This window comes from Diuraphis noxia, unplaced genomic scaffold (genome assembly GCF_037042655.1).
Source record: "Diuraphis noxia isolate RWA-SAM2 unplaced genomic scaffold, SU_Dnox_SAM2 contig0007, whole genome shotgun sequence".
NCBI lineage: Eukaryota > Metazoa > Arthropoda > Insecta > Hemiptera > Aphididae > Diuraphis > Diuraphis noxia.
Genome location: NW_028301717.1, coordinates 1,964,076 through 1,987,114, shown reverse-complemented (window position 1 = coordinate 1,987,114; position 23,039 = coordinate 1,964,076). Strand labels below are relative to the sequence as shown.

Below are 23,039 nucleotides of genomic sequence, written 5' to 3'. Positions count from 1 at the left end.
GATAAAATTTTTGTTAGTTTTAATAGTATTACTTTGAAAAAATATTATTTAAAACTGCTACCACAAAAAAATAATTATAAATATCCACCATTCTGATTATGATGGTCCTTTAAGCTTAAATATATGTATTGAAATTCCTAAGAATTATTAAAAATTAATTTATATTTTTACATTTAAAATCATTAAAAATAATGTATTTAAGTTAAAATTGAGTATAGTTAGACAATTAAAGTATTCAAATTTTATCTATATTAATATTGTATACATTATTAAAAAAAACCAATAAGTGTTAACTAATACATTTTAATACAAGTAATAATAATTACAAAAACAAAAAAATTAATATTTAAAAAAAAAAATCTTCCAAAAATCTTATCTTACTCAATTAATACAAGTAAATTAATATTTGCGAATATATTCACTATAACGAGGAGGTGTATTCCAAACAGCACTCGATGTACGTTGTTTATCACGAATATTCCAGCCTTTGAACATTTCTTTAAGACTCATACTTTTTGGACAGTTAAAAAATAAGTCCCTTTCTTTAGAATCGACATGATATTGAAGTTCAAGTACAGCTTTTCTATTTTCTCCTAAAGATAATTTTTTAATTCATAATAATTAGTTTATTATGCTATACTAGTTATATATTTTAGTATATAATATACATACGTTTTGCCCAGTTTGGAACAGGTTTTTTGGGTCCAGATTCATCTTCAGAAGAATCACGAGCAGAAACGTCATTTAACCCATAATCATTTTTGTTATCAATCTTTAATAGACAATTAAGAAAATTACAAGATAAAACAATAAAAATTTAGCTTAAATTAATGTAGGTATTAATTAGAATAACTCAACAATACCATATGTGTATCAACTCAACCAAACCACCATTTTCATTTTAAAGTTAAACAGATTTAAAAAAAAAAAAAAAACAAAAAATCTGGACAAGTAGAATACAATTATGATGCACTGTCAAAATATCCAACATCAACTGGATACGAAGATTCCAATCTAAAGTTCTACATACAATTTTGAAAGCACTATTCTATGTTTCAAACAACATTCTTCACACTGATCTTAAAATACTGTATGTTTCTGAATTAACCAAAAATAACTACAAAAGTATTAAGTTGCTCAGATCACTATAAATATCCTTAATCTCCATTCTATCATCTGTCCAAGGCAATCCAATTTAAAGACTTAAAAGATAGGGTTGTTGTGATCTACTATCTTAATTAATTTTTATCATATTGTTTTACCTCCACAGTTTGTCTAAGCTGTCATTTTATTGTATATTTATTCCATTAATTTTTCTGAGTATTCTATTTTGTAATAGATTGAAAAAAAATACAAAAAAATACATAACATATTTATAATGCAATAATGTAAGAACATTACTCCTAATATGATAAACTAATCTATAAAATTAAATATTATGAGTAATACGTAATAATGTGTGGAAAGATAATGTTAAGTAAGGAAATGGATTATTAATTTTTTTTTATTCTAATTCTGAGAAACCAAAAAAGAATGTATTTAATTTTAAAAAGAAACCAGCTTACTTTTGATTTTGGTAATGTTGCTGATTTTGTGGCTGATGAAGTAGTTATATTTGAAGTTAATGCTTTAGGACGAATTACTGATTTACTTTTTTCTGGTCTGTTAATAATTTAATATGTAAATTAATTAGCCAACAATTGTATACTTGATTAGCATTTAAAATTAAACCAAATGCAATTATCAATTTTTAAAAAATATAAATGTTTTCTTACTTTGTTTCATTTTTCTTTTTTAATTCATTTTCTTTCAAAATGCGATTCATTTCAAGTTTTTGCTGTAATAATCATATTAAGTTTTTTTCAGTAAAATTACAAATACAAAGTAAAAATGTATCATAAAATAATTTATTACTATTTTTAAATGTTTTGCTTCTTCAGCTAGTTTACGCTTAGCATTAATCTCAGCTAATCGAAGTTCAGCAAGCTTTTGTTTCTTTAATGCTTCTTCTTTCATCATTGTTTCTTTTTCTTTTTGTTTTTCTTCTTTTTTCTTCTTCTCTTCAGCAGCTTTTTTAATTCTTTCTTCAGCGCGTTTCATTTGTTCTTCTCTTTGTTTAGCAGCTCTTAAATGTTGATCATCAAATTTTCTTTGGACAATTGAACAAAAATAATTAGTAGTTGAATATGCGTTAGAATGTAATAATATAAGCATTAATAATCAACTTCAAAACTAAATGCTAACCATCTTCTACAATCAGAAATTGTAACAACATCACCTACATAATAAAAAGGTCTATACCAAAATAACAAATTATTAAAAATTTTAGATCAAATTAATTATAATGGAATGTTTCAAGTTTCAACAATTAAAGAATATAGTGTTTTCGTACTCATTTATATTGTATCCGTCTTACTAAAGCATGATATAATATACTAGAATGTACACCAAAAGTTCTAATTGTATATGGTTGGCTGAGAGAGATTAGACATATTATCAAACTTTTATGTAAGAACATAATCAATGTTCTCTCGTTAGTTGAGTTAAAAAGAATTTAAAACAAGTAAAATCTATACATGAAAAAATCAAGATGTTTAAAAATGTTATCCACAGTATCAATAATACATTTTTAAGCAATTTATAATCAAGACAAACAAACTATCAATCAAAATTAATAATACTGAATACCTTTGATCAGCTTTGGATTTAAGATATAATTCTTTTCTTTTTTCAGCTTCATTTTCTCTGATTTGATGAGGAGTTTGTGTTTGAAGATCTTCTAATAATTTTCCTGGCGTTGATATTTGTTTTTCTAATGGCACATATAATACATTAGTTTTTTTTGCGTCAATATTATTTTCTTCTTGAAGTTTTCTTTTCATTGTTCTGGTCATAAGCGATTTTTCCTCTACATTAACATCGATATCTTCTAATTTTTCACGCTTTTTATTCTTAATTTGAGACTCAAAACTGCAAATTATGTGAATATAAAAAATAAGGAAGATAATAACTTATGTTTTTGAATATTAAAAAAAAATTGTATACCTTTTTTTCTTAGAGTTAATTTTGACTAATGTTTCAGATTGTTTAGAATTAAAATTTTCAGTACTAATTGGAGATTCTTCAGGTAAATCAACAATTATTCCTAATTTTTTTGTTGGATTTCTTGCAGACAATCTTTTAGTCAAATCATAAGTTTTATTGGCATTAGCTTCCTTTATGTGGGTTCTAATATCAGGAGAAAACATCCCAGGAGATACAGGTTCTTCAAAGTTTCTCATAACCTTTTTATCGACTACGAAAGTTGAATTTGCTGTTGGACAAGCAATAGAAGCTATATCCATAAAAGTAGATAAAGCTCTTGCTCGGCTGGCTCCTAAAATACAATCAAGATAATAATTAAAGTAGAAATCCAAAAATATTTTCAACTTATTAAAAAGTAATTATTATATTAAATATACATAATAGTATTGATTTTAAATTCTATGGTTGCAGTACACTCCTATCAATCAAATGCATTATATCTGAATGAAGTTCCTGTGAAATGGACAAATGAGAAGCTAGGGTATCAAATATATATGTTGGAAACCTTCCATCCTGATACGATAAGTTACATAATGACTAATAATACCAATCTTATAAATAGTTTATAAACTGATTTGTTTATGCAAATACTATTTCCTAAACAATTTTTAACCTTAAAACTCCTTGTATGCCAATGGCCATTAGATGCCAAGACTTATTTATTTAAATAATAATAATACAAATTCTATGGATTGCCAACTGTGGTACAAATTTTATTTTTACCACAGTTAGAAATAGTATTTATAATTAATGATATTAGGTATATATATTAAAGCATATTACTTTTAACTTAAAGCTTAACTAATTGATTTATTAAGAGTAAGTAGGATACAATTTAAAACAAGAATGCTAATATTTTTGATAAACAACAAAATATTTATAAATCAGTTATTACTTGTAGAAGGTCCAGAGCTGCTGATGGTTGAGGATTCTCTTATGCCTTTTATTTTATCTGATGCAATCTATAAGTGTTCAAATATATATTAACAACTTATTGATTATATCACACTGATACAAACTTTAAACATATGTATGGTAAAAGAAAAACATTAGTTGACTTAAATGAACTTTAAACAGTATTTATAATTAAAATTAATATAAATAATGATGGTATTCAATTATGTTCTATTACGAAATAAATATTATTTTTACTTCATCTAAGAGATACCTATGGTTAAGTGCAAAAAAACCATTACTTATACGTATGAACATAAAAAATGCATGCGAACAAATTACTAGGGGAGAATTAAGTATTGATGTATTTCTATCTAGCATAAGGATGGATGAAATGTGATTAGATTTGTATTTTTAAATTTGTGATTTGTATTTTTTTAAATTATATTATAATGTAACATTCACCGGTAAAACAAACAAATAACATAATACGTAAAACATAAATAGTGAATTTAGTGTTAAATAATTTGTTTTTTCCGGCATTCATTATTGTGATTAGTTATACATACGATAGAAGCTTGTCTTGTAGTTCTTCGAATTGGCGGAACAGCAGGTTGTTGAAAATTTGGTTCAGCAGCAAAGAGATCTCCAACCTGATCATTTTTTGTTCCTAAACAATTTAAATGAAAATTTCAATACTCAGAGTTAAATAATAATCAATATGTGTATACGGAATTAAGTCTACTACATACTTGATTGTCTTTTGGATACATTTTTTCCAGGCACATTCTGTGCTGATTGTAATAACTCATTATAAATAGCATCTAGTTTTGATGATTGTACCTGTAATAAACGTAAAAATTTTACTTAGGTAGATACTTAATAACAACAAGGATTAACTACATTAGATTTTAGGTCTCTATACAGATTTAATAAATATGATTAATTTATGTAACTAACCTGAAAACCATTATCCATTTCTGTAATACCATTTTCTGTCAATGACGAGAAAAACTTATAAATTTCAAATATATCTGTTGATTGACAATCCATTTTTCAATATTGAATACTGAAACATTTATGATACATCTTTAAATTAAAGCAACATACCTAGTACAATAGTAATATAAATTAAATATAAATCAAAGAAAAACAATTCATTCAATGAAGGTACGATAAATCAGTAAAATAAGTTGAAATGCAATTTTAGAGCCTGAAATAGATAGCTGTCTGCAGTAGAGTAGACAATAACACCCTACAAGTCAGAGTTGTTGTCCACAATATCATAGTGTTTATATTATGTGGTATCAAGCAAGTTTACAAAATACACACTAAATTACAGGGACTAGTAAAACTCATAAATTTGGTATTTAAAATAACAATACCTAGCACAAAATTTTATTTAGAAATTGGTTTAATTTAAAACAAAACTTTAATTTGTCCAGTGAAATCTAAACTGCTGCATCCAACAGTTGAATGCGATATTTTATACATTCAAATTTCCAACAATATTAATTTTGTAACAACTTACTATGGTCATAAAAAAGCTAGATTACGATAGAAACGTAGGCAAGATTGAAACAATTTAAAATAGACAGCGCATTAACAATTATTATTGCTCACACATTCATTATTGTATGAGTTATTGATGATGAAAAAATGACTCAACTCAACGTATATACGACGGTGAAAAACTTTATTATCATCAATCCCGAATAACGAGCAAGATAGTTAAATACGTACTATAGATGGGTAAGCGGCAAAGACAACGGTGAACGGATTACGGAAAAGTACAGTACACTAATTAATAATTCCTTAAGAGAATTGGTAATAAGACATACTAAGGCACATAACACAACACTTAACACTTTAAAGAGTATTAAACTATTAAAAAATAATTACATATTTAAACAAGAAATGTAATATGGTAGAGTTTTCCGTTAAAAATTAAACTCACTAACACTCCGGCGCAAACGCAATGCGCAGTAACGGTCTTGTTTACGGTCGTTGCATTAGGCTTGAGCAGCAGCAGCTTCTATCATGATTGCTTGATTGTGGAGATGTTTTAAGGATGGTGGGTGCCGGGTGGAAGTGACAATCATTGTGAAAGGAACTTCCAATGTTTTTACCGGTAGGTTAAGAGAGGGAACCATGCCGGGATCGTGTTGTTGTTGTTACCCTGCTACAACAAACACATTAATAATATTCTTGCGTACGTCTAAATATGAATGATAACGTTATCGATGATAGCAATTGTATTACCGCGTGAATTCAAACATGAAAATGTTTGTCTCTTCTTTTAAACTTTATTACATAATACAATTTTAAAATTTAATACTCTACATTTTTTAACATCTATGAATTATAATACGAAAGATTGATTTTTTATTTTCAAATTATAATTGTAACTTGTCCTACAAAAATAATATAAAAATATATAAGAATAATACACTATAGATTAGAATTCTCACACAATTTATTATTATTTGAACATGTAAGCAACATTATTTAAATAGATAATTGAATGTCGACTGATTTTGATTTATATTATTATATTCTTTCCGAAATCCGAAAGACAAAAATACCAATTTTTAATAAATTAAAGGTATGTGACGTCATGTCAGTTTCATTGTGGCCATATTCTGTGCCGGCCCGTACGTGTTCGACTAGTGTGACCAACCCCGACAATATATGGAGTAGACCAATTAGAAATCGCCAAGTACAATTCGGTAACACGAAACACGTAGTAAATTGGATACATCGAAAACACAATTGTGAATTACGATTACGAACAAGTGCATACGCGACCACTGCATAAATACCGGCGGATTTTTTTTCGTTGTTTAAAGCTCATTTCGTTAAAATCGGTTGCCGACCAATTGTTTTCCTCATTTTTCCTGTTGATTTTTTTTTCTATTTCGTTGTGTTTTCCATTCCACCAACCATGAAGTTGATGCACGGATTGATCGTGCTCTCCGGGTTCCTATTAAACTCCATACTCGCTGACTCTGTTGTCGATCTATCAGACTCTGATTTTGACTCGTCGGTAGCCGAGTATGACACATCTTTGGTAATGTTCTATGCCCCTTGGTACGTGTATATGCCCTAATATGATTACAGTACTCGGATGTTACATTTCAATTAATCTATAATTGATAACTATTTTTTGTGAATCTAGGTGTGGACACTGTAAAAAATTAAAACCCGAGTTCGAGAAGGCGGCAAAGAGTCTACTGAAAGAAGATCCACCTGTTATATTGGCTAAGGTAATTTTTCAATACAGTATTTTGTATCTGATTTACTGCTGATGATTTGAAAATCCTATCTGAATACTAGAATTTGTTTGATATCCTTGTCATTAATATAGAAGTATTACTAAATTGTATTAATAATAGTACAGTCGAGTCTCGATAACTCGAATTTCTTTTTTGTCCCTAGGAAATTCCTATACACTCAATGCAATATTTGTCGCGATAAGTCAAATATAAAAATAGTTGAGCATGGATAACTCGAAGTCATTTGCATTTTTAGAATAACTGGTTTACAATCACAATTGTACAAATGAAATTATCGTATGTACAACTGTTGTGCTGTAAAATAATCGGCAGTTGCTGTATATCTTTGCTGTGTAGCGTGTACAATTTGTAGTTATGTCTCTTAAATGTAAATTTGTTACATTAACAATTGCTGAAAAAATGAACATTATAAGTGAGGTGACAAAAAGTGGTAAACAAAAAAATGAAATTGCCAAGCAATTTAATATTCCACCCAGTACACTTTCAATTATTCCGAAAAATAAAGACGATATTTTACAAAAATACGAAACTAATAAAGGGTCCATGAAAAGAATGAAGATTTGTGAGTATTCCGATATAGAGGTTAGTTTACTCAATTGGTTTATTCAATGTAGAGATTTAAACATTCCAATAAATGGACCAATTTTAAAGGAGAAGGCCGAATTTTTTGCTTTTAGTTTTTTAATTTTAATTATAGTTTATAAATATACATATAATACTTTTAATAAAAAAAAATAAAAATAAAAAATAATGTCTAAATCAAATTTTTTTGTATTTTTAAAAAAATAAAAAAATAAAAATACAGAAGTCGAATTTATTTTTATGTCCCTTGACATTCGAGTTATCGAGACTCGACTGTATATATATTATGAATGTTTATAAAGCAACAGATACTTTACGCTATCAATTTAAAGCGAAGTTATTGCCTTCATTTATACTAAATTAATTATTGTTTTGTAAACCACATAGTAAAGATTTAAACTTTGTTAGTCAAATGGACTCATTATTCTGAATCTATGAATATAAGTCTGGTGTTATAAAAGTCCGGTTTATATATATATATTGATTTATAATTATATGTTTATGTACACAATATTATACTTTTATATGATATATAGGATAGAAGAGGTTAAGTAAGAAGTGTAAAAAAAGATATAGGGTATGATAAAATATTTAATTTTTAAATTTGACAAATCATATTTCAACTCTTTAGGCGTATAAAATGCAATTGGACATAATTGGCATTTCATTTGTCATTATATTGACAAAAAATTATGTCATATTTTTATTTTTATTGTGCCTTTAATATTGATTCTAATAATAAAAAAATATATATATGATAAATAAACCGGACTTTTTATCAGAATCTCGCATATGCCAGTAGTTGGAACAGTAGTTTTTAATCATTCTTCAAAGTAATTCTCTCAACTTACTTCATTTTATATTTTGGTAAACATGCATTGTTTGAAAATATTTTACAATATATTTTATAAGTTTTATTTGGGTATCTCATTCATCAGAATCTTTTATCGAAACTAGAATTTTCGTAGTCTTAAAACACTAAGATTTTTATTTAACAGTATATTTATAAAAAGTGAATTGTTTTTATCTAGCTTAAATCGTTTTGCTTGTAAGTACATTCTGATTATATATAGTATATTTAAATTTCATAAAAATAATTCACCAATTTCTGGTATATTATCGTTAAATAATTGTGTTTGTACTATATTTTACTTAAATTATTTAAAGGTGGATTGTACTGAAGCTGGTAAAGAAGTATGTAATAAATTTGGTGTTTCTGGATATCCAACTTTAAAAATTTTCCGAAACGGTGAAGTTTCTAAAGAATACAATGGACCCCGTGATTCTGGTATTTAATAATTAAATTGTATATTGATTTAAAAAATATAATATTTATTCATTTTGTGGTTAGCCGGTATTGTCAAGTACATGAAATCACAAGTTGGGCCAAGTTCAAAAGACTTATCTTCAGAAGACATTATTAAGAACTTCTTATCTAAAGATGAAGTGGTGGTTGTTGGATTCTTTGAAACAGAAACTGATCTCAAGGGCAAATTCATTCAACTTGCAAACAAATTACGAGAAAAAGTAAACTTTGGTCATACCACTTCACAGTCAGTGATTGAGAAATATAATTACAAGTAAGTGATAAATATTACTTAGAAATTCAGTCAAGTATCTAGTTTATCATAACTAAAAAAAATATGGTTTATATCTATGTACATTATATATATAATAAATGAATAAATAATGTATTAAGCAAATTAGTTTGCATTCAAAGAGTAACATAGCAGGACTAGAGAGGAAGAAGTGTCCATTTAGGTGAATATTTTCCTATGATGGAAAATAGGTTTCTGCTTCAATTTATTTGCTTGTATCTTTATATTAGAAGAATAATTATTTTCGATATGAGAATTAGGATAGTTCCAACACCCTTTAAAAATAATTGTATTATTGTAGGTAATCATAAGCTTTTTAGGGCTTATAATTGTATATTAGTTAGATTTCATGTAATAAATTAATACTTTCATTTAAATGTTGGTTTGATTCTATTTTTCTTTTTTCTATTTAGGAATAATGTTGTGCTCTATAGACCTAAGCATTTAAGTAACAAATTTGAACCCGATTTTGTTGTTTATGATGGTGAAGAATCAACATCTGCTCTTGATTCTTGGATTACATCAAATTAGTAAGTATTACAACTTTTTAGTTTATAAATAATAATATCCAAACACTTTTTTCAATGAGATCGAAGTTGTAAATTATTCTTTAAATGCATCTAGTCATGGTTTGGTTGGTCACCGCCAAAAGGAAAACATGGAAGGTTTCAAACCTCCTTATGTTGGAGTTTATTATGCTGTTGATTATGTTAAGAACCCAAAAGGAACAAACTACTGGCGTAATAGAGTATTGAAAGTTGCCAAGTCTGTGAAAGATGTTACATTAGCTATTAACAACAAAGATGATTTCCAACATGAAATTAATGAGTATGGATTGGAATTTGTATCTAATGATAAGCCAATAGTTTTGGCACGTTCTCTGGACAACAAGAAGTACATAATGAAGGATGAGTTCTCGTAAGTTTATTTGTGCTTTGTTTTTTTTTATCATTATTTATTTTGTAAACTGAAATATATACTATAAAGTATAAATACATTTGAAAAGTGTATTCTAACTTTCTAAGTTTAATAATGGTAATAATCATAGTTAAACTAGTATAGAACAACCGTTTATTGACAGAAATCTGTTAATTTCAACTTTTTATAACAAATTGTTAAATATTTTCTATCTAAGATTAGTAAGATTATCTTAATCTTTTAAAATACTTGAATTTGCCTGTTTAAATATTGTATTTTAGATAAAACATATTCCAAATGCAATTATATTCTTATCACATTTGTTGTTCAATGGATTTTCTGATAGTGTTCTTTCGGTTCCTCTTGTGTCATTTTAATATATTATATAGAAAACAATATTATAATATTATATAAAATAAAAATAATACCTAATGTTTGAACTTGTTTGTAGAGTTGAAAATTTAGAAAAGTTTGTTAAAGACTTCCAAAATGGTAACTTAGAGCCATACATTAAATCTGAGCCAATTCCTGAAGATAACACTTCACCAGTAAAAGTAGCTGTTGCCAATAACTTTGATGATTTAGTTATCAACAACGGAGTTGACACATTAGTAGAATTCTATGCCCCATGGTGTGGCCATTGTAAAAGTTTAGCTCCAGTCTATGAACAAGTTGCCGAAAAGGTATTTATGCATTTATAATATTTACAAAATATATGTGTTCTTCATGTTTCCTTTCGAAGAATTCAACTCTAATCAATATGATACCTAGTAATTTGGTAATTCGAGTTAAGTACTTAAATACTCTGTAACATTTAAAAATAACTTGGGGTGACAAGCTTCTGCACTCTATGTTTTATATGAAGATAGCTGTACTCGCATGCACTTCACTTTATTATTTCAACAATAATCAAGTTTCCATTTTACTAAGGTTACCGAGTTAAGGTTGCCACACACTGTGGCGGTGGCGGTTTCGGCAAAATGAAGCGAGACATAGTTTTACCGCCACCGCTGTAGTGTGTGGCGACCTTAAAGCTTCTTTTTAACAATTTTTGCCCGCTGTCGATTTTTGATTCAGAAGCTGATGACTGAAACTTTTTTATTAAAGTTTGTAGTTTGAACGAACTGTGCAAAAGTTGATCCCTACTCAAAGTCATCTTGTGTAAGAAGGAGTATATAATATTATGGTTACATCACCATTTATTAATGCTAGTTGATATTTAATGTGATATTATTTGCACAACCCCCCATTGCCATACACTTTTTTATTAGATAGTAGCTTACAATGTTTCACTGATCTTGAAAAATTAATAATTATATAACTGTGTGAATCATTGTTGGTTAATTGTTTAAAATTAATTTTAGTTAAAAGATGAAGCTGTGTCTTTGGTAAAAATGGACGCAACTGCTAATGATGTTCCTTCCACTTTTGATGTTCGTGGATTCCCAACCTTATATTGGTTGCCCAAGGATAGCAAAAATAAGCCTATTCGTTATGAGGTATTTAAATATTGATCTATCTTAATTATACAACAACATTTGATTAATATGTATTATTTATTAATATTAGGGAGGCCGAGAAGTAAACGATTTTATCAAGTACATAGCATCTAAGGCTACAGTTGAACTCAATGGATTTGATAGGTCTGGAAATCTTAAAGATGGCAAAGATGAACTGTAAACTGCATACTATCAGTTCTAAATTAAACCACAAGGCTGATTTAATTTTATTGAAATTGGACTACTCTTTAATAGGAGTACAGAGGAGAAATAATTTTTGAATCAATCCAAATTCAATACTACTACAAACCTACTTATAATTATTCTTGAAATAGATTATGCAATTATACATTTTATAGAAAATTTATGCTCCATTTTCCTAATCATATCTGTTAAAGTAAAATTTATTGTATTTGAACATGATTATTCTGTAACTAAAATTATAATTTTAATAAATATGTTGTGATTTTCTATTTTGGTTATAATAGTTGATTTTTATTTTTAATTTTGTAATGATAATTTTTATAAATTTGCTAGCAATATTTCCAAACTTTTTATATAAGACCTAATAAAGTTAAAGTGACAGGCAGGAAGCATTTTTAGACTAATTATTGATACTTGCAGAAGAATTGCTTAAATCTGAAACGAAACTGGATCCACCTTCAATTTTTTTTTATGGGGGAGAGGGGCATTATCCATGATTCAACCATATAACTAGTTATTAATACATTTGAAAGTAATTGAACTAATCCACTCTAACAAATTTAGTGGTACTTCAACTATGTTAAATATAATTATAACTCTTAACCTAAGATTTCTTGTTATGATAATATTGGTTATTCAATTACAAAAAATTAAGAAATTAATCTGAAGCATCATAAAATTAATACATTTACAATGAAACTGAACAAGGTTTAGATAAAGTACACTTGTGAGATTTGACTTATATGCTAGTAGTAGTTGGTTGATGGTGAGAGTTAGCCTCTCAGTATATCTCAAATATTTGATCAATGGTCACTATCCCTGCCATTATGCCATAGAAGGCCAACACGTATATTCCTTTGCATATATATATATTAATACAGAGATAAAGAGTATCCGTTTACACAAAACACAGTATTCCTACATGGTCTATTTCAACAATTATTCATATGACTATTGATATATATATTTTCGCGCAACTTTCACGGACATTCACTGATTATTATTATTATAATCATAGCCATGGCTCCAAACGACTTATAGGCATTTTTATTATTGTTAAATTACTGGAATCATTTAAGACATATGATATCACTACTTTATATGGAGTTAGTCACGGCTCGCTACATTAGGAAGAATCAACAAAAACTGGATTATTCTTTGATTTTTTCTGTAACTATTATTGGTATCATTGTTTTCTCCCTTGTGGAACTGTTACTTGCACATGAACATTGTAAATTCAATTTACTTTTATAAACTTCAACGTTATTTGCATACTTTGCATACATTTTCCACCAAAATACTGGTTCAAATTATTTTACTTGTACATATATTTATTGAGAATAGTCTTGAGAAATTTTGGGATTTCAATTACTTTAGACATGGTATTATTTCCTAAAGTTCACCCACTGATATTCGGCTTGCAAACAAATTTAACTCTACTAAAAGCTGAAAGGGCTATGCAATTTGTCAATTTAAACTGTATTTAAAACATTACATAGTTATTGTAATTTATTTGGTTATATGCAATACAAATATTTTAAATATTGTTTAGTTGAGGACTAGGTTACATGGTCTTATAAATTTACCAAATATTTAGTTTAAAAAAATGATATTTTAGATAATTTTACATTCACAAATATATTTGGGTACTTGTATCAATAAAATAAATAATATATATGTATATTAAAAAAAAGAAAATTACTTTTATAATTTAATCCATCTAATTGAACATTAGTTTACTAAAATAGTAAAATGTATTGCAAATTTTAGTTTTGATGAATTTCTTATGCCTATGGTAATGCTTAAACAGTGAATAAAAAATAAAAATAAATAAAGCAACAAATTATACATATTAAGCATAATTTTTGAATATTTTGAATTCCATTGAATCTTCTCAAATTGAGTTTATGATGTCCTAAGACAATTTGAAGGACTATAACCTTAAGTTTTAGAGCCTAACTATTATTATTTATTAAACAATAAAATTTTGTTTGATAAAATAAATGACGAATGATAACTATAAATTTTAAAAAAACTGAATTCTAACATGAATAAATAAGGACATGTTTTAAATTTTAATAACTAATTAGTAATTACAGTCAATAAATATAATTTTATAGATTTATAGATAACACAATTTAGGTATATACTAAACAAAATAATTTAAGTCATTTCTAATATCAATTTTTTTTTTTTACTTTTTCAATGTGCAGTCTTTTATCATCAACAGACAAAAAAACAACATTGTTGTAGTCTTTAAAAATAATTAATTAAAAAAAAATATACTAGTTAGGTTTCTATATATTAAGTGTACAATAATAATAATATAAATTTATTCACCTAATAATCAAAAAATACTAAAATATATTTTCCAACTATAGTACAAAAAATCCCACATAAAATATTTACATTTAATATATGTAGTCATAATAAATAATATATCATCATTAATAAAGATTGCCTAGAAAAAGCCTAGCATATTCACAGTGTGATTTTTCTTCACATCTTATTTATGTACAATTGGGCAATTTATGTAATATATGAAATATATGTACCTTTTTAATTAATTAAAATTAATATAAAACTATTACAAATTAAATTAATACATATCTGACATTTATACATAATTACATAAAAATTTACAAAAAAAAAAACACGTATGTTCTCTAAGAATGTGTACACCTAAAGACTTAAAAACCAAATCTTTCGCCTCGATTCGAAATCACAGCCTTTGAATTAAGTGAAACAAATTTATTGGAAAACTGCTGAAAAAAATCCAAGTGTAAGGTAGAAGAAATTAATAAAATACAATTTAAATATGCCAATCAAATAATATTAATTATTTTATTCCCTAAGACTAATTAGATATATAATGACCACTCCAAAATTATACGAAGAACCCGTCAATTTTTTAATTATAATTAAAATATTACAAAAATAATAATAATAATTAGTTATAAAAATAAAAATGATATTTATAATAGTATAAAATAATAATAAATGTAATAAAATCAAATTATGATTTGCCAATGGAACTAAGGTAAACCATTATTAGATTTGATCAGACTTGTCCACACAAAAATCATATTTTACATGAATTGTGCAAATTGTTATGAAATAACTACTAACAAATATAGTTGTAGTATTTACTTTTACTATCATATTTTAATGAATAGTAAAAATGTTTAATTTTGTGTCAAATATGAATTTATAGAAGGACGCTACTGTTTAATGGCATTCCTGTATCTAAAGTTAACCTTAAACTTATAAGGAAGCATACATATAATATGCTTTATTATTAACAACAATAACAGTTGTTAATTATTATCAAATGCTTCTATTTAAAGCAAAATATTTTTTTACCTTTTTCAACACTGGAACAAAAGATAGTCTGACCAATAAAGCCATAGACATAATAAATTAGGCAAAAGTGATTAAAACAGTAGCTTTAAAATAGAAAAAAGATTCTTAAATAAGATTACAACTTAAGATAGTTAAGCATTATCTTAATGAGAATTAAAATAAGAGTGCATTGAGTCAATTTGTCCCGCAAAAAATTCCAATACAATAAAAAAATATGTTTATTGATGAACAGTAATGTTGGGACATCAATTACACACAATTATTATATAGGCTTGCCCGTGTAAGGCGCTGGGTATAATGGATATCCAAGACCTACATGTGTATGATGATGTGTATGTACATGCCTTTGAGGAGGTGGTGAACGGCAGTCTTTTGGATCACCGGTTGATCCAGATTTACCAGAAGATTGGGTAGACGAAGGAGGACCAGTAGACGTAGTTCGTTCAGTGGCAGATGGTACAATGCCAGTTGACGTTAAAGATGGAGATTGCCTAGTTCCTGGTGATGGAGCTGGCGTTAATCCCGATTGTGCATTCGGTTTAGGTGTAGGCGACTTAATGGCACGTTCTTGTAATTCATGTATCTTATGCGAAGAGTAATATTGACTAGCATGATGTTGTAGGAGATCAAGAGCCGCCTTAGGCCCAGATGGTGGTTGGGAAGGAGTTGACGACTGTGTAGAAACAGCTGGTCGTGAGAGATCTTCAGGTGCATGATACCGTTGCATTTGAGCATGTAGCTGAGGATGTAAATAAGGGGGTGGTGGCGTATTGCCATAAGGTCCAGGCACCAACATAGGATTCATTGCACTCCTGTACATGGGATCAAAAGCCAAAGCGCCAGCAAAATGAGGTGACTGCATAAAACCTGGGTGTATATAAGCATATGAAGACGTAGGAGGTGGAGGTGGTCCTTGTGTTTCCATTGTAGGCTTAACTCCTTCTGATATATGAGAAGAACTTTTACAAATTTTATCATCTTTTTTGTCTTCATGTTTTTCTTTATGTTTGTGTATTGAGTTTGTGCCCATAGAATGCTTAGTTGGTGTATTTGATTTTGTATGTGAATGATCACTAGAACTATGATCCTTCCGTCTTTGATCTGGATATACATAATAACGCCTTACATCATCTTGCTGCTGCTGTTGTTGCTGCTGCTGCTGCTGTTGTTGTTGTTGCTGTTGCTGCTGTTGTTGTTGTTGCTGCTGCTGTTGTTGCTGTTGTTGTTGTTGCTGCTGCTGCTGTTGACGTGAAAACATATAAGCTGAATTCATTTGTGACTTCATTTCAATACTTTCTTTCATAATTTGATGATTTTCGTTTTGATGGGGAGGTTTTTCTTTGGGTACTATTTGATCAGTTTTTAATTTATTAGGCTGAGGAACACTCAAAGTACCAGGCATTGAAGGTTGATGATTTTTATCATCGGGCTTCATTTCTTTATCTTGTACCATAGACATTGGATAACCTGCTCCAATATTATAAGGATAATTTTGAACATAGGAATCGTAATTAAAATATTGTTGTAAAAGCTTTTGTTGCTGATATTCAGCAGCTTGATTTGATTGTAAATCTTTTTTATTATCTTTATCTCCCGTTGAAGACGACATTTTTAAATCTTGTGAATGTTGGTTAATTTTTTCACCTTCTTTAATTGGTTTGGATGTGTCATTTGGTTGTACAGAAGAAATCAAATAAGGTGGTTGACCATAATATGATGGGTACATATTATATGGCTGGATAGGATGAGGAGAATGTGAAGTGTTTGGTTCTGGCTTTTTATCGGCAGTGGATAATTTTTGTTTATTCATACTATCATTCATCTCAACTTCAAGAATTGGTGCAGTATCATCTGAGATGTCAGAATATGCAGGACTTTGTACATCTTCACGGCTACAGTTTGAGCTGTCAAATTGTGGTTGATCAATAGAAAATGGTCTTGGACTACTAGCTGGTGATTTACGATTTTTCTTTTTATGTGATGATGGCATTGCAGCTTTATTTTTAATATCTTTATTGCCTTTCATACTGTCTTCAGTGGGCATTAGAGCAGATGCTGGCTTTACTTTGAACTGTGGTACTTTTTGAACTTGTGGCTGATTTAATGCTAAAGGTTGAATTTGTGGAGGTGTAGGTAACTGCTGTGATGCTGGACTTTGTACATGTAAAATTGGTGGTTGGGGTTGAGGCGATTGAGAAGTAGGAGCAATTGCTTGCAAAGGAGTTGCTGGCTGTAGCAATGGTGGTGGAGTAGGAGCTGGCTGAACAACAGGAACTGATAGAACTGTTTTAGGAGCGGTCAATGTAGGGGTAACAACATTAGTCTCTTCATTCCCAGAGAGGCCAAACCTCAGAACACTTGGTTTTGTAACTAAAAGAGGAGGAGATTGTATTGGAGCTGGAGGATCCACTTCAGTCACTGGAGGAGTTGTAGAAAGTTGTGGTTGTTCAATTGGTTGGCTGATGACAATAGGCTGCTCTTCTTTAAGATTATCTTGGATACCAGAATTACTCACAGAAACAGGACTAGTATCATCTTCATTTTCAGAAGTGCTTGCACCACCAGATTCTTTAGTGTCAGCATCTTCATCATCCAAAGCAGCACCATGTGCATGCGATTGATGATATCTTAAACCATTTGCATTTTTATACTTTTTAGAACAATTTGGTTCAGGACAATCTAACATAGTAGGTGACATAGGTGGTGGACTTGCTGGCTCTGCTTTTATTTTTTTCCCTGAAGCTTCATCTTCAGAACCAGGGGGCTTCTTCCTCTTATTAGAGCTGTTAGAATCTGAACGTGGTGGAGCAAATGATGACGGGGTGGGAGACGAAGTTCCCCTTCTACTTGAATTATTACTGCTATTACATTTATTTGTACCATTACTTCGAAGTTTACTATGAACTGAAGATCTGGTTTCAGTAAAATTCACCAAATCGCTACTGGGACTAGCAGTTAAACTAGCACGACCTCTTTTCCCTCGTCCTTTTTGAGGTAAACGACATTCTGGTTCTCCAGCAGATGCTTCAGAAAACCTGAAATAAATCATAATATACATTTGCTATTATTAATTTAACAAAAGTAAAAGATTACACAAAACAGGAAAATGATTTATTTTTTAATTACCTAGGAGGAGCCCAATCATGTCGAGTACAGTCTAATAATGTGCCTATATAAGTTTTTCCTCGCCATGTTACATTTACAACAAGCACACCTATAATTATTAATTAATGAAAAATAAATACATACATATTCTATTTTATTTTAAAATTGGAACTAAAATAATTTAATATGTTAAATTAATGTTAAGTAAACAATTAATGTGCATTTATTTATTTTTCTATTTACCTTCAATTTCATTCCATACAATTCCCTCTAAATTAACATGTGTTCCAGGTTCACATGGTCCAAAACAATCTGGCTCTGTTACAGTTCCAACACTGATGCTAGTACCAACACAGGCATCAGCTGTTTCCTGAAAATGTATTATGAGTAAATAAGTAATACATATTAAAAAATGTCAAAACAAAGTTATAATTAAATTTAAACATAGAAATTTGTCTGTTTGAAATGTTGAATATCAAACAATAATTTTTTTTTTTTTACTTAGACAAATATAAATTGTTGAATAAAGTTAGTTGAACTCACGTTTTTAATTATTTAATTTTTTTTCATACAATATAACAAGGGTTATAAAATGTAGGTATAAATATTATTTTTCATTTAAAAATACTCAAGATTGCAAAATTTATATTATATAAGTATATATAAAAATATTTATATACCTTTTGCTCTGTTAGGGAAGCAGAAGTTGAACTATTAGCAGTCTTTATTTTGTTGGTTGGGGGTGGTGAGGTAGATTGCAGAGGTTTTGATAAGGTAGACAATGCTGCAGAAGACTTTGTAGTAGTTTGGGAATTTTCCATTGTAACTACTGGGGGTGATACAATTTGCTCCGGACCATTGGTCACACTTGAAGATGTTGAAGTTCCTGCTTCTCCAACCGGTGGTCCAGGACCCGGTACATTAGGTGACTGTGTATTGCTTGATAAAGCTGGGAAAGTGCTGGTTCTAGGAGCTGATTGACTAACAGGACCTCGACCATTAAGTTCAGAAGATAAACTAGTATTTACTTTATGACACTTATCACCACTTGTAGATGAACTGTGTTGTTTGTCTTTTGTTTTATCTCTTCGATGACTGCTTGATCCACGTTTAACTGAACTTACAGTTGAAGTAGTATTGGTTGAAGGAGTAGTACAAATGGTACTAGATGTACTGGAATGTTTACCTTAACAAAAAATATAATTTCAAATGATAGTTTAGTTGTTTTTAACTAATTAAAAATAATTAAGTTAAAAAATATGTATACCAGTTTGTTTAGATTCAGCGGAAGATCCAGATGAATCGTTTGAAGAGGCACTGCCACTTGACTGAGATTGGGTGGAAGCTAAAGACCCATTTTGTTCGCCAGGCTTGACGATTTCATGTTTAGCTTCAAAGCTCTTAGTCCCTGTTTTTGTTCGTTTGATTTTCATTTTTAATCCTTTATCAACAGTAGCTGAATGCTCAACAGTAGCTTTATTGCTGCCAGCTGTAGTGGCTGTGGGTGCAGTGGCAGCTGCTCCTGACATGGCTCCACTACCAGCCGTTAAACCGACTGTTGTAGCCGCACTATTGGTAACACCAAGGGCTTCACTAGTTGTAGTTGTAGATGTTGATCCTGTTTTTTCAATATCTGCGTCTAAGTCGATAATTAAATCGCCTATACCAATATCCCATTCATTGTCGTCATACTCAAAATTTGCATTACTGCTGGTATTGTTGTTGTTTCCATTGCCACTTCCAACACTATCTGTGGACGCCGCCACCGCCCCACCCAGCTCCTCTCTCATTGGGGCCGCCATCCGTGCCCAGGACCGCGAGCCCCGACCACTAACACCATTTTATCCTTTCCTAGAATCATAACATTAAAATTAGGCAACCTGAATAGGTATATATTATATTTAATTATTTTTAAACAATTTAATTAGGTACCTCTAAAAAATCTCCACAAAATATATCAAATAAACAATATCTTCTTACATAAGTAGATGATTAATTATTGTTATTAAAAATTATCTAGGTAGATAGGTACTAGGAATATGGAATCATTAACAAAGTTTGAGTTTTACTGGTTTTAGGTAATGTTGGATAATATAGTTATACAATATGCACACAGCCACCAGAAGAGGGTGAGGTTGTCTGTGTCCCTGCATTAGATGATATACATTATATGAACACTTAAATCACAGATTAAGAACCAATAATAATTGATAGGGATAAAATATATTATGTTGGCACCTCTACACCTTCCCACTATGTTTAAACCATAGTTAAACTAGTTAGAGTAAAAATGAATAGGTACGTTATAAATTTATAAGTAAATTTAGGCATATCTAATCATTTGAATTTAGATCAGATATAAAATAGTTGTAAATAATATTTACTTAAACCATATTTCAAAAATGAATTGCTAGCTATATTATGTAGGAATACAAACAATAGTAGGTATGTTAAAATTCAAAATAAAATAAAATCTTTTAAAGAATTTAATAGAAGTAATATTAAAAAAATTTAAATATCTTATAAAAATAGCAAAATTATTATGAATCATAAAAAATACAAACATGAACTGATGATAAGTTAATTATTAATTAGGTATGCTAATAACTTGTAGTGTATAACTTTCTACTACCAATTACCATTGAGTACAGTATTATAGAATATACATTGATATCGACTAGTGCAATTGCCAAACTATGTTTAAATTTATAACATTTTCCTATGATTAATCAATAAAAAACCTATATATTGTTATGTTTATAGATAATCTAATACCAAGTAAAAACACCTAAATATTTATAATTTTGCAGGTACCTAATTAATTGATTTAGGTATTTAATACACTTTTTTAAAGCTTATGTGTATGATAAGTTATTGCTAGTTCAATTATTATAAAACAGTTTTAATTTAAAAAATAAATATTATAAAATTCAATAGGTATTATTATTTCATATTCAAAATATAAATAAGTAAATGGATGTAGAAAGCACAAATTGTTTTACCCAAATTTGAGTCAGCTCATAATAATTTGTATTGAAATGTTTTTAGTTAGGTACAAACTTATTATTTTTTTTGGTAAATGTTTTACTTAATACGACCTAGTATCTTACTTTATTAGTGTAATATCAATAGTAGGCACCTATTCAAACTGTATTAAAAAAGAAATTACCATTACACAAACTGAACATTGAAATAATCTACTATGTAACTATCTCTCATTTTTAATTTTTAATCTTTAGACAAGGCAATAGTTATACCAAGTAAAAATGATTTAGAAAAAATAAGCTTGTTCAATACAAAAAAAAATACAAGATTAGAAATTGGTAAATAAAATAGTTGACATTTTGCTTAAGAAAATAAATTTTCATTATTTTTATACAGTTTTAATGACAACATAAAAACATATTAATTATTAATAGGCTACCTAATGATATACCTACATAATATTAAAGTAAAAAAAAAACAAATTAGTCACTGCTTACATACTAACCTAGTCCTGGTTTAGGAAATTAGGATTTTTTTTTTACTGTAAGTAAATATTCTTAAAATATATCTGGTGCTCACAAAAAATGTCACAGTACGCACTTGACTAGATTGTATTTAAATCAAAATAATAAGTACCAAATACACACTATTTTTCAGATATAGAAACAACAAAATAGTAGTAAGTTATGGTATTTTCAAATGAATTTAATCACTTCTTATTGTTAGGTATGGGCATGTATATCTAGTTTTTTAATTTTGGCCTTTTCTTTAGTCACTACTAATCTACCTATCTATAAAATAGGCGATTATTCAATTGATATAAGCTACTAAGGTATTTTGTTCACTGATCATAATACACATTCCACAATCAGTGCCAGGCATAAAATGTCACAGCGTCAAATAGAAACCGGACCTTAGCCAAACCTTACAGATTCTTCACTTATAATATAGGTACTTCTGATATTTTCGTATTTTTCAAATATCTGATACAACTGTCCAGGGTGGTATTTCAATAAACCTCGGCTGGGCATGGTAAGCATACTCTTTACACTGTACACATGGATGGTTTTAAAGAAGGTATCCGGACACGAGTGGACGGCCGGCCAGCCAGCCATCGGGGGCAGATAAATCGGGGTCCCCTCATGACGATTCGTCACCGTGGCCGTCGGCGGCGGCAGTGGTCATTCTAAGTTCCGGGCCGGTACACGGTGGCCGCCGTCGTCAGATCGTCGACGGGTGGCCGAAATGGCATTTCAGTCGAGTGCGCGCGTCTGGCCGTCGGCCGCGGCGCGCGCACACGACACGCGCTACCACGGTGTAGTAGGTACTTACTAAAATTTATGTAATCCCGACGTAGAGGATTGCGCTTCCGGTGTGGTACATCAAGAATGTGTCGGCCCCGAGTATGATTCGCGAGGAGTCGCCCTCGTTGAACTTGGGAACCGGGTAAGCCGTCGACGCGCAAACAAAATGGCTGATACGGTATTCAGTCAAACGACGGCCGTGAAACC

At 29.3% G+C, this 23,039-nt stretch overlaps 3 protein-coding genes across 7 annotated transcripts; 1 reads left to right on the top strand and 2 right to left on the bottom strand.

Moving 5' to 3' along the window:
- Positions 1 to 144: 144 nt before the first annotated feature.
- On the bottom strand, positions 145 to 6,149 carry LOC149054393 (uncharacterized). Of its 4 annotated transcripts, none has more exons than XM_089230354.1 (12): positions 5,648 to 6,149; positions 4,939 to 5,047; positions 4,731 to 4,821; positions 4,548 to 4,648; positions 3,980 to 4,046; positions 3,046 to 3,376; positions 2,689 to 2,970; positions 1,915 to 2,149; positions 1,776 to 1,837; positions 1,566 to 1,662; positions 673 to 772; positions 145 to 593 (listed from the first exon to the last, which is right to left on the bottom strand). In XM_089230354.1, exons 2-12 carry the CDS (start codon positions 5,029 to 5,031, stop codon positions 400 to 402), a joined length of 1,653 nt encoding a protein of 550 aa, XP_089086480.1. In that variant the 5' UTR covers positions 5,032 to 5,047; positions 5,648 to 6,149; the 3' UTR covers positions 145 to 399. The 4 variants fall into 4 exon arrangements, with proteins under 4 accessions (XP_089086480.1, XP_089086481.1, XP_089086479.1 ...); XM_089230355.1 differs by having other exon boundaries at positions 5,936 to 6,149; XM_089230353.1 differs by having other exon boundaries at positions 5,722 to 6,148.
- A 602-nt stretch (positions 6,150 to 6,751) lies between these two features.
- On the top strand, positions 6,752 to 12,344 carry LOC149054392 (protein disulfide-isomerase A3-like). Its single transcript, XM_089230358.1, has 9 exons — positions 6,752 to 7,068; positions 7,157 to 7,244; positions 9,024 to 9,144; positions 9,208 to 9,436; positions 9,868 to 9,984; positions 10,079 to 10,372; positions 10,824 to 11,055; positions 11,737 to 11,871; positions 11,942 to 12,344. The coding sequence occupies exons 1-9, from the start codon at positions 6,923 to 6,925 to the stop codon at positions 12,050 to 12,052; spliced, it is 1,473 nt and encodes a 490-aa protein (XP_089086484.1). The 5' UTR covers positions 6,752 to 6,922; the 3' UTR covers positions 12,053 to 12,344.
- Positions 12,345 to 14,358: 2,014 nt separating this feature from the next.
- Positions 14,359 to 23,001, bottom strand: LOC149054391 (uncharacterized). Of its 2 annotated transcripts, none has more exons than XM_089230351.1 (7): positions 22,861 to 23,001; positions 19,811 to 20,394; positions 19,224 to 19,729; positions 18,787 to 18,913; positions 18,565 to 18,652; positions 15,755 to 18,473; positions 14,359 to 14,837 (listed from the first exon to the last, which is right to left on the bottom strand). In XM_089230351.1, the coding sequence occupies exons 2-7, from the start codon at positions 20,343 to 20,345 to the stop codon at positions 14,766 to 14,768; spliced, it is 4,047 nt and encodes a 1,348-aa protein (XP_089086477.1). In that variant the 5' UTR covers positions 20,346 to 20,394; positions 22,861 to 23,001; the 3' UTR covers positions 14,359 to 14,765. The 2 variants fall into 2 exon arrangements, with proteins under 2 accessions (XP_089086477.1, XP_089086478.1); XM_089230352.1 differs by having other exon boundaries at positions 15,783 to 18,473.
- Positions 23,002 to 23,039: the final 38 nt, after the last annotated feature.